The following is a 12,064-nucleotide window of genomic DNA, read 5'->3' as shown; positions in this document are numbered from 1 at the left end:
ATCGGTCAACTGACAGAAAAATGGAATATGCAGTAGGCAATTTAGATGATGAATCTTTTCACAGACGATAGTGAGATGGAAAATGATTCTAAATAAGATGGGTTTGTTGGTGAAAATGACAGAAGGTTGCTAATAATGTTTTTCATGAAAAATGGATTCAATGTTATGGCGGCTTGTTATGCCTATGCAGAATGTTTATGCTCACAAGTCGGTTTCCAACCTCATACTAGAACGAAAACAAGAGCTAACTAACTAAGCTGTGATGTCTCCGGCCGGTTCGGTAGGTCTAGAAACTATTCATCTATGAAACAGGGAAATATCGTGTTGAAAAAGGAAGAAGAAATGGTGCAATCAAGTGAGAAGTTTTCATTAATAAATACAGTATGATTTGGAGCGGCTCAGACGTTTCAAGGTTCACCGCTGACAACTACTTGTCCTCTATCGATAGCATTCCAACGATACCATTCATTTAATACAGCACATTTTAGAGCGGCACAATTTATATTAAAACCGGAGGTCTTATCAAAAATCGTTACACATACGTTTTTGCGCCTTGTTTCAAAGAACTTGTATACCAAATTTCATCCAAAGCAGACAATAACTGCAACTGGATCTGCGGTACAAACAAACAAACAGACAAAAGCTGATCGAGTCAAAACTAAGACCTCAGCTTTGCTTCGGTCAAACAATATAGAAATACAAAATAATTAACAAAATATTTGATCTCAATCATACAAATTTATTATTAAAAAATATATATAAAAAATATATTCTTGACGAATAAAATATTAGTGATTATTATGAACAAGAATGAATAGTTGATATCACTTTAGATATACCAGTATCAGCTATGGAAGTATCAGTGCGGATATACCGGTATGTAAGGCAGTGGCAAGGTGGAGAATCGGCAACACTGTTTTCCTCTACGGTCAAGTGTAAAAATCCTCAATACCCTTTTTGAGAATGGACAACTGAAGGCCCAAACTTCACCGTTTCATGTGAAAATATTACAGTAATAACTCAACTTTCGCATATTTCATCACTTCTCTGCTCGAAATTATTGTAAAACTCTTCAGTTTGTAGATTGATATGATGATTCATCATTGTATTCTATTCTTAGTGAGGTCCACGTTATAATGGCAGTGTTTGATTAGCAATGGTATTGCTAACCTTGTCTATCATTCAACAAAGCTGATCCCTTTCTTTTTTTGCTCTGTTGCCAGACCGTCTTTTAACAATGTAGAATTAATAATTGACAAAATATTTCATCTTATTTATGAAAATTCATTATGAAATTATTCTAAAATAAAATTTAATGCTTAATAGAATATAATTGATTATTCTAAACAAGAATGAACGGTTAATATTACATTAATAAACCTGTATTAGCTAAGGTCTATAGAAGGCATTGACAATACAGGTTCGGCAACGTTGTTCTCCTATCTTTCTCCACTGCCATTATGACGTGGACCTCACTATAGAACGTGAGATGGATTTTGTATTGTTGAACACATGAATAAGGCCTTCTTGATAAGACGACTACTATCTTGAAAGCTCTCCCAATGTAAACATTGATGGTAGAGTACTAGATTTTAGTAGAGGAGAGTGGGATAGTACTCTACCACTTGCCTTCCCCCACCACCGCTTCTCTTCTAACTCTACTCTACCACTACCATGCTAATCAAAACAGTCTCGAACTAGTAGAGAAGAGTCGTGCCATAGGCTATCAAGTTTAAGAACATATCAATAATGTTTAAAAACTATCAGTTTAAGCATATTTCAATGCTTTTTGTAAAACTGGTGTGGCTAAACGGCAATAATGAATGTTCCGTATTGACATTTTAAGGTTAGTTCTGTGCACTAGACAACACACTTTACCTACTCGACCAAGTAAGAAGAGTTGAGTTAGCTCGGTAGAGTTGGTATGCCAGTAACTCGACCACTAACTCTACTAGTGAAAACCAGGCTTTAGAGTTTGTACTATAGTTTCAAACGAGTTCCAACTCGAGTTTGCTGTACTCTCCAAAGACCGAATGATCGGCGGCGGGGCTAAATAGCAGCAGATTGGAGGCCAAGTTGACGAACACTAGATGGAAGAGCGGAGAGGCGAAGGTGCGCTCAACGAACAGCGCATGCGCACAGCAAGCAGACAACAAAAGAGCGGCTGCAGACGCGCGTCTACTTCCTCCTGCAGGCTGCAACTACAAACAAATGAGTCATTCATTCATTTATTTGCATCAAAACTATTTTCTCAAAAAGATACAACAGAATATCAGCATCACGACTATACATCTAACTCGTTTGTTATTTTTATTTAAAATAAGTAATAAATATTGATCTTAAAAAACCAATAAGACTCCCTTCTGATTATCTATACAGAGAATTTCTGGTATTTAGTATACCACATCTGTTTGAATTTGAATTATTGAAATTTATTTATTTGAGACCACATAGGTACTTTTCCTTTATCTGCGGTACACATGTATGGTGCACGAAGACAAATTAGAGAACCCCTTGAGGAGCCTCGTCTCAGGACTACTGCAGCTGCAAATCATGCTTTTTCCAGGGGGGCCCGTTTATTCAATCAACTTCCTCTATCAATAGTCTCTGCACCAAGCTTTTCTATATTCAAAAATGGTGTCCGTTGTTTCTTTGAAATGAGGCAAAATTGAAGATTGATGTATTTACATGGCCTTTATGTTTACTTACTCTCTTTTACATCATTAATGTTCCAATACCGTACGGTAAAATTGAGGATTAGGTGCATGACAGTCTTTTCTTTGTTGCTTTTTATTTTTTTTATGCATTCTGTTAGTTTTTCTCACTGTGTCCATTATCCTTATTTTGTTTTTATATACCAGATTCATTCAATTTTCAGTGACTCTGAAAGAACAATTTTAATATAATAATGAAGAAAATTATTTTATTTATTTTCTTTTATAAGATTAGATTAGATATAAATAGGTATGATTTTGTTTATACTAAAATAGATTGTAAATTTAGTTCTTTGTTGATTAAAAATCATCCTTCTTGTTTTGTTTTGTTGAATATCGGTTTAATATTCACAATATTCATAACAAATAGTGTTAAAAAAGAACACAATTGATTCAGTTTATTTTAGTTTTGTTGAAGGATTTTTTAGTTTATTTTATTGTAGTTAGTTTTTTGTTTTGTTGAATGATATTCCGGTTTGTTTGAATGTGTTCTGGTTTATTGTACTGTAGTTAGTTTTTTGTTTTGTTGAATGATATTCCGGTTTGTTTGAATGTGTTGTGGTTTATTGTACTGTAGTCCAAGATAAAATTATTATGTTAAGCGACTCATCCCTCAGCACAAGCATTATGCTTAAAGAGGGATGAACCATTAATGTTTCTTTAGGAGCACTTACCTTTCATTATTATTATCATTCATTATTATATCATATTTTATTTTATTTTTTTAATATTGTATCATTTGTATTTATTTTATCTACACATAGGGTTCTGTTTATTTATTATTTTATTATTGAATGTTTAATGATTATGAAATGCGTTTGTGTTTTTGAATGTATTTGTAATGTAATTCATTTTTATTAGTTGATTAAGCATTTATTTATTTTATTTGATCTGTAGAGTGCGGCAGTGAAACTTCCTTTATTTAAAAGTAAATAAAACTCTTTGTATGGATCAGAAAGTTTGTATTTATTTTTTCTACACACATATATAATTTTTTTTTTCAATCAGTTTTGAATACCAAATCAAGTAGGTGACATCCCCCATTCTCCATACACTGAGTAAACCGATTTCTGGCGTTTGTCATGACTCCTGCCAGCATTGCAGGCGTTATGTTAGCAATTTCTTCCCTGATATTGGTCTTCAAATCTTGTAGGACACCTAGGATACCCCCAAAATTTCAAACACTCATAACTTTTGACACAATGCTCGAATTTCATCATACTACAGTTCATTCTCCTCATTGCCTTTTCCGCATCTCCTCTTTCGCCTCAATACTCATTCGAGATAGAGAGTTCTGAATGATCTCATTTTTAATTCAGAATTTTATAATCTAAAAAATCTGGTGTGGTACACTCACACAACTTTCCTTGCTCATTGAACTGTAAGCCTCATTCTTAAACGAGAATAATTTAGGGGAATAACATAATGACGGCGGCAACATTTGAAACTACGATCAGACTACTGTCGTCAAAACAGCTGTTCCACATATGAAATATCTTGACTATGTGTTCTTTTTATGAACTGCTCTACCTACCTACCTCATGCACGAGAAGGAGGTTACAAAGTCCACTATCCAAGGATGGGGTGGACCCCTATTAGTTTCCCAGGAAAAAGACTCATGCCAGTTGTTAGATTTGATAAATAACTATACAAGGTATGAATTAAAAAAAAAATCGGTCAAGTCATTTTTGAGAAAATCGTGAAAAACATGATTTTTTAGTAATTATCCGCCATTTTTCTCAATAATATTATAGAGCTCCTGCAATTTTCCCAGAAATGAGACTCATGTCAGTTGATAGGGTTTATAAATAGCTATCCATGTATAAATTTGAAGAAAATCGTTAGAGCCGTTTTCGAAAAAACCGTGAAAAACATGGCTTTTTAGTAATTATCCGCCATTTTTCTGAAGGATATAACGGACCTCTGGCAATTTTCCCAGAAATGACCCTCACGTCAGTTGATAGGACTTATAAATAGCTATTCATGGTATAAATTTGAAGAAAATCGTTAGAGCCGTTTTCGAGAAAACCGTAAAAAACATGGTTTTTTAGTAATTATCCGCCATTTTAAATTCAATTTTATTGAATTTCTTATTGTAGGATCCTCATGGTATAAGGACCTTAAGTTTAAAATTTCAAGTCAATCGGTTAATTAGGAATGGAGTTGTCATGTTCACAGACATACACACATACACACACACAGACCAACACCCAAAAATCATGTTTTTGGACTCAGGGAACCTTGAAACGTATAGAAAACTTGAAATTAGGGTACCTTAATTTTTTTGGAAAGCAATACTTTCCTTACCTATGGTAAGAGGGCAAGGAAAGTAAAAAAGGCGAGTGAAAATTTTTCCGTACGATCACTGGATTTGGCAGAAATAGCTAAAAACTGGAAAATGAACAGAAGTTACGAGGTTTTCGGGCCACTCCACTCTGTATCTAGCACAAGGAAATTTTGCATGAAGAAATTGGTTCTGGACTTCTCTCATGTATCCATATAATATATTAAACAATCAGAACTACAATATTTATATTGCAAGCACCAATGTATATTTATGTAGTAACTGGACTGTAGATACAATATAATAATGGACTATCGTCTTGATTTAACAATGAAAATTGAAACATAAAAGCCCTATATACCATGGGATATCTTCTTATGCTATCTTTTCTCTATTCTGTAGCTTAATTGGTATTATTATTATTTTTTTTTAATAATGTCTATGATAAAGGATAAATTTCAGAAAATGACAATGATAGTTTGAACAACAATGTTGAAGACTTTATTGAGTTATGTACAATATTTCATGAACAGAATGTCTCTATGGTAGTACGCGGGACTGTTGGCTGTGATAGTATTTCTCTGTTTTGAGTACCTACGTGAAATGTATGTATAATGTATATGTTTACCTGATGACTTTGTCAATACATCTATTTGTTCACGGCAATAAAAACATTTTGAATTTTGAATGGTATTATAAATCTGATTGGATTTCAAGTTTTCTTGTCAGTCGATGAATGCTTACAAAGGTCTTTGCAGAGTTTGATGAGCGCCAATGGATGTATTTCTTCAGCCAGTAATTTCACTAGGATCCTGTGAATGGAGAAACAATCATTAAATGGATTGTAATTATTGACATTCTTGGGCAAAAAATATATAATTTGAGATGGTACTCAACTTACTAGCTCAATAAGACTGGAACCAAAGACATCAGCCAGAGATTATGGGCCATGAATTACCCTGAACATTCTATTGACCTCTATGCTATTCAGTATATTCAGATGCACTAAGAAAATCTATAGTGTGGTCCACGTTACAATGGCAGTGGAGAAAGATATGAGAACAGCGTAGCCCATACTCTGCCTTGCCACTGCCTTCTATAGAGGTTAGTTGATACAGGTATATCTGATGTAATATTAACTGTTCATTCATGTTTCAAAAAAATATATATTTTATTCGTTAAGAAAATATATTTTTTCAATTATTTGAAAATTAATTTTTATGATTGAAATCAATAATATATGTTTGATAAACATTTTTATAATTGAGATTGAATATTTTGTTGATTAATTAAAAATAGGAGGACCCATGATATCCTCACAGATTGTCTGGAGACACTGGAAAATGCTCATCTGCCAATTGCAAATAATTGTTGATTTGTTTTTTATTCAACCTTGGATTAAACATGTTTAATAATGACTGTTTAATAGAGACAACCAATATAAGCACTTTTACAGCATTCTCAAAGCGTACCCCATAGTTTTTAGAGGTTTTATTTCTTATGTTTTTCATAGAGTTTTAAAAGCATTTTTCTAGTTTTCTGAAGCAAATTCATACTTGACAGGATTAGATATGGATGTTTATCAAGTTTTCCATATCATTCCTGTTTCAAATTTCAAAGAACTATTAGACTGAAATACAAAAATTCTCATAATATTCTAACCAAGTATTAATTGAGGAGTTGGGTGCAGAAACTCGAGTCAGAAATGTGCTTTTTGAGAAAACTGAAGTTGAAAATTAAATCAATTATTTTCATATTGTTAAAGATTTAGTAGCACATTGATGTTTATTATTCAAGTTGAATCATTCTTCTAGGAAAGAATAATAATCATAAGAAGATGATAATGTTTTTATTTTCAAACCTATCATGTAAAATAAGAAGTGATGTTGGAGGTCGTTTTTGTACAAAAGTCACTTTCATGTTGAAAAAATTCTCTATGAGCCTGGTTCATTAGAAAAAATATATTTGTGGTTCTAATGATAAATAATTAATGAAGAAGACCAGTAAATTGAGCAAAAAACATTACTTTCATTGAAAAAAATTGAAATTAAAAAAAAATTTCATCAGTCTTCTTGGAACTCTTAGGTTTCAACATTTTCACAGTCTGATTCGTCTTGTGATTCAGGATCATCAGCTCCATTGGAAGGTTGTGGATCTTGTTCGGGCTTATTTATCACCTCTTCAAATATTCTACAATATATACCAGTCTACAATATTGCTGAATCCTGAAAGGAGATCTCCTAGAACCAATATTTTTATACTCTGAGAAGAACACACTAAGATGCAACATTGGGACAGGAAAAATAAGATTGTGAAGTCAATTTTCCGATTGAGATTGGAAGTGGAATATGCTCTAAAAGTAATGAAAGCAGGTAGAGTAAAAAGATATATAAAAATAATCAGCAATCTTTATTGGGGTCAGAAGGCGGCTGCAAGAATACAGAATCAATTGACTGAGGAAATCGAGATCCGCCGAGGGGTAAGACAGGGCTGTATTTTGTCTCCACTCCTTTTTAATGTCTACAGCAAAGCTATCTCCAATGAAGTCTTGGAGGAGGAGTTGGCGGGCATAATTATGAATGGAGAAGCCATAAATAATATAAGGTATGCTGATGACACTGTCTTGTTGACAAGCAATATGGAGGATATGCAAAGATTGATCCAAAAATTGCATGACAGATGTGGTGAATTTGGTTTGAAACTGAATCTGAAGAAAACCAAATTAATGGTGGTCAGGAAAGCCTTGAATAGACAAATTCAGACAAATGTAATGGTGGATGGTACAGTCATAGAGAGGGTCCATAAGTATAGATATCTGGGGACGTGGGTAGAGGAAAGTGGGGATTCGACGGGAGAAATAAGAAAAAGGATTGAGATAGCCAGATCGACATTTGTAAAAATGAAAAAATTGTTCGCGAGCCGGGACATAAATATAGAATTGAAAATGAGGATGTTACGCTGTTACGTGTTTTCCACTCTCTTGTATGGGATGAAATCATGGACCCTCAAAAAGAGCCATATGGATAAGTTGGAAGCCTTTGAGATGTGGTGCTACCGCAGGATGTGGCGGATACCATGGACGGATAGAGTCACCAACATGGAAGTCCTAGGGAGAATGAATAAACAATGTGAAATTGTTTACACCATAAAAAAGAGAAAACTCCTGTATCTTGAACATCTAATGAGAAGCCACAAATATATAACTCTGCAGACTATAGTTCAAGGAAAAATCAGCGGAAAAAGGAGTGTAGGAAGGCGACATGTTTCCTGGCTTAAAAATTTGAGGGATTGGTTTGACTGCTGCAGCAAAGACTTGTTTCGAGCGGCAGTGAATAAAATCTGGATTGCTGTGCTGATAGCGAACCTACAATAGGAGATGCACTAGAAGAAGAAGAAGAAGAAGTCAATTTAAAAGTTAATCAGCTGGGATGAAGACCACTGTAAAGGAGAAAAGATATGGTGGTTCATTTAAAACGTTTTATGCAAGAACGACCTGATATGACTGAGGTCGTTTTTGCACCCAGCTCCTCAATTGAGAAATAACTGAATATTCATTAATTCTGATAAAATGAAGATTTTTGCAACCCTGCACTACATAATTCAAGGAAAACTAATGATTACATCGGACCTGAAAATCTCTTTTGACGGAACGGTTATGGCAGACAAAGCGAGCTTGCCGGCTAGTAATAAATAAACTGTAGTCAGCTTCACAGTTCAGCAAAGGTTTTATGGAAAAAAATATTCAACTGATTATCTCCTCCCAATGAGTTGTATAGTATGGGGGCGCGACAGTCAAGACCGACGACATTCGAGGCCTGTGACAGTAGAGGACTGTTTTCCAGTCCTCTTCGGTCGTAGGCCTCGACTGTCGGGAGTGTACGAAAATTGAAGACTCCTCTACTGTCGCCTAACGCAGGCGACATTTGAGGTCTCTTTTTCAGGAGTCCTCTACCATCGCAGGTCTCGACTGTCGGGGCTGTACAAAAATTAGAGAGGCCTCAACTGTCGCCTAACGCAGGCGACATTTGAGGCCTCTTTTTCAGGAGTTCTCTACCGTCACTGGCCTCAAATGTCACAGGTCTCGACTGTCGGGCCTGTACAAAAATTAGAGGGTCGCTTGCAGCAGATGACAGTTGAGGACAAATCCTACTGTGATACCAGACTGTACCTGTACCAATGGGTCAATAGTGCATCATTATCTAGTGTATAATAGATGTAATATGAAATACATTTTGTAATGATTATAACATCTGATTTGTTGAAAACCAAATAATGGAAACTTCCTTCATAAAAAAAGCATATGAACTTTGAAGGATCATAGGGCTTATCTTTGAAGAATTTTCAGAACGAAAATAGGCTTATGACACTTGTTGGTATACAGGCCATCTTTGTGAAGAATTACAACTTAATCAGTCAAGTATTTCAAGCGTGATGAGCTCACAGACAAACAGACAGAAATACAGACACCATCTTTTCTTATAGATAGATAGAAGATAGATAAATATTTATATTATTGTCAATGAAGGAGGCATAATGCAGTAGTAATGGATTCCCATTACTTAAAAATATGTTTAGGGACCATCATTCAAGTACTGGAATGTATATCATATCAAACATACTACCGGGTGAACTAAATGCTCTTTTCAATTTTATAAGACTTGACCACCTTTGATGACGTAACTTAATATTGGAGGGTGGAAAGATGCAGGTCTCTTTATTTTTCATGCTGAACTTAATAGAAATGAAAGTTAATTTATTCACATGAAACATTTTCCAATGCATATTCAACGTCAAAACAATTTAAAAGTTACAAAATTAAAAAGCTTCAGAGAATAGAAAAAGGTTACATAGCACAATGATTAGAGTAATAACCTTCTTATATTATAATCTAGGAAGTTGATTTGAAAAATCAGCAACTTTATATAAACATTCTTCCTTAAAAATATTTTTACTGTGTTTTTGAAAACTATACATGAAAGATCTCTAACAATTACTATAAATAATCAGATATATAATTTTGTACCTTTGTAAAGCCACCTTTTTTGAGATCTTGCAATTTGTAGAAATTCAGTTTTAAAGGTACATACAGATATACACGCTATGAGCATGAGCAAATCAGCTGACTATATCTGTATTTTTACAGAAACGGTATAGGATATAGATATAAAAAGCTTGGCATCAGCTGATTAAAAGTGAATTGCTCATGTTCGCGGCGTGTATATCTGTATGTACCTTTAGAACTGAATTTCTACAAATTGCAAGATCTCAAAAAAGGTGGCTTTACAAAGGTACAAAATTATATATCTGATTAATTATAGTAATTGTTAGAGATCTTTCGTGTATAGTTTTCAAAAACACAGTAAAAATATTTTTAAGGAAGAATGTTTATATAAAGGTTAGTTAGGCCCATTTTCAATGTCTGAGTTGATGTACAGTCTTACAACTACATGTCTACTCTATCTGGATCATGAAATTCAATATCAAACAATGATGAATTTATCATTGATGGATATTAATTCTCATCTGAATTGATAAGAACATTTATAAACCCATTCTAAAAAAACAGATCTTACATTCCCTATAATCGCAATGATGGTTAAACGCTTTTAGACTATTGAAATTGAAATTCATGATCCAGATAGAGTAGACCTGTATTTTCACTGTACATCAACTCAGACATTGAAAATGTGCCTAACTAACAGGATCAAGGATTTATATTATCTGAGCTAATATCACGACAACTCAGGTAATGTTTCTCTTCTCGAAATATGAGCAGACATGGTGAACTTGAAGACTGCACAATACCAATACAAATGAATTTATTCTGCTAACTGACAACATCAATCTAATTATTATATACTCAAAGAACTGGGAAGAACTGAGATGTGTTTTTATGGTTAAGTGCAGTTGAATCTATCCAAAAATACTATCAATACTGTTCAAACCTATTCCGCTTCATTAATTCCATACACTTATAATCATTAACTCTTAACTCTTTTAATCATTATCATGCATCATCTTCATTGTTGATTGTTTATCATGCATTGTTTATTATGCATCATCTCCATCTTCATAGAATCTCTTTTGGTATCAGAATTCGAAACAGAGTTTGTGGTAACTATAATCACAATCAAGAAGTTAGTCTTGACGCGGATTTGATTTCTAACCATGGTAAGTTGGAACATTTTTCAAAACCTAGATTTGAATACCGAAATCAATCTAAAAATTTACAAGCATTTCATCTGATTCATTGTAATGATAACTTGTCAAATCCTTGCAGTGGAAAATTGATGATCAAAAACTTGAAAGTATTAATGGTTATGTCAGTTTAAAATCTGTACCACACAGTCATCTGTACATTGGAAATGGTGAAAAGAGGAAGGAAGAGGGTGATGATGGAATAGTGGAGAGGAAAATGGAATTGAATCAAGTTATGAAATTAATGAAAAACTTGGAGAACGGAATGAGAATGTACAAAAAATGAGGAGAGATGAGAAAGATGTGGAAATGGAAGAAAGTCAAGGTATAAATTTAGAAAGAAATGAAAAAGAAATATTGGCTAGTATTGGAAAAAGTGAAATTGATAAGAATAATTATGGAATGAAGAATATGTATGAGTTGATGCATACTCAACAAAGAGAACAAAATTAATGAAAAAGCAATTCAAAGTACCCCAACAGCCAAAGAAAGTCAGTCTTATCAAGCAGTGTTGCGTGTAATGCAATGTTATGTTTTGTTCACGTTCATTTCATCTTGTGTGTTTTGTTTATGTTTGTTTTATTTTCCATGTTTTGTTTATTTTTGTAATCCTTTTCATATCCATTTATTTTATGGCTTGAGGGCAAGCCAATTTGTCAGAATGGCCGAGTTTAAGATATGAGATTGTAGTGATGATAATTCTATTTTGATGTATCATCATGTGATTAATTCCATAAGTAACATCATTAATGAAATAAATAAACAATTTAATTTGGTATTTAAAAGTGAGGTATTAAAATTCTTAAAAGTGAGTCAGCTGTACTTTTAGGAGTAAGTTTGTTTTTTTGGTTCGTGTTAAAAAATTTCT

General features: G+C 33.6%; 1 protein-coding gene across 2 annotated transcripts in view; it reads right to left on the bottom strand.

Moving 5' to 3' along the window:
* Positions 1–724: 724 nt before the first annotated feature.
* LOC120355471 overlaps positions 725–12,064 on the bottom strand; it is a 27,990-nt gene continuing 16,650 nt past the window's right edge. For both annotated transcript variants that reach the window (XM_039443889.1, XM_039443888.1), the window contains one exon: positions 725–2,195. In XM_039443889.1, coding sequence (XP_039299823.1) covers positions 2,087–2,195 — 109 coding nt within the window. In that variant the 3' untranslated portion in view covers positions 725–2,086. The remainder of the gene's footprint in view (positions 2,196–12,064) is intronic.

Source organism: Nilaparvata lugens, unplaced genomic scaffold, assembly GCF_014356525.2.
Source record: "Nilaparvata lugens isolate BPH unplaced genomic scaffold, ASM1435652v1 scaffold1949, whole genome shotgun sequence".
NCBI lineage: Eukaryota > Metazoa > Arthropoda > Insecta > Hemiptera > Delphacidae > Nilaparvata > Nilaparvata lugens.
Note: the sequence above shows the minus strand (reverse complement) of the source record. Positions and strands in the feature narration are given on the sequence as shown.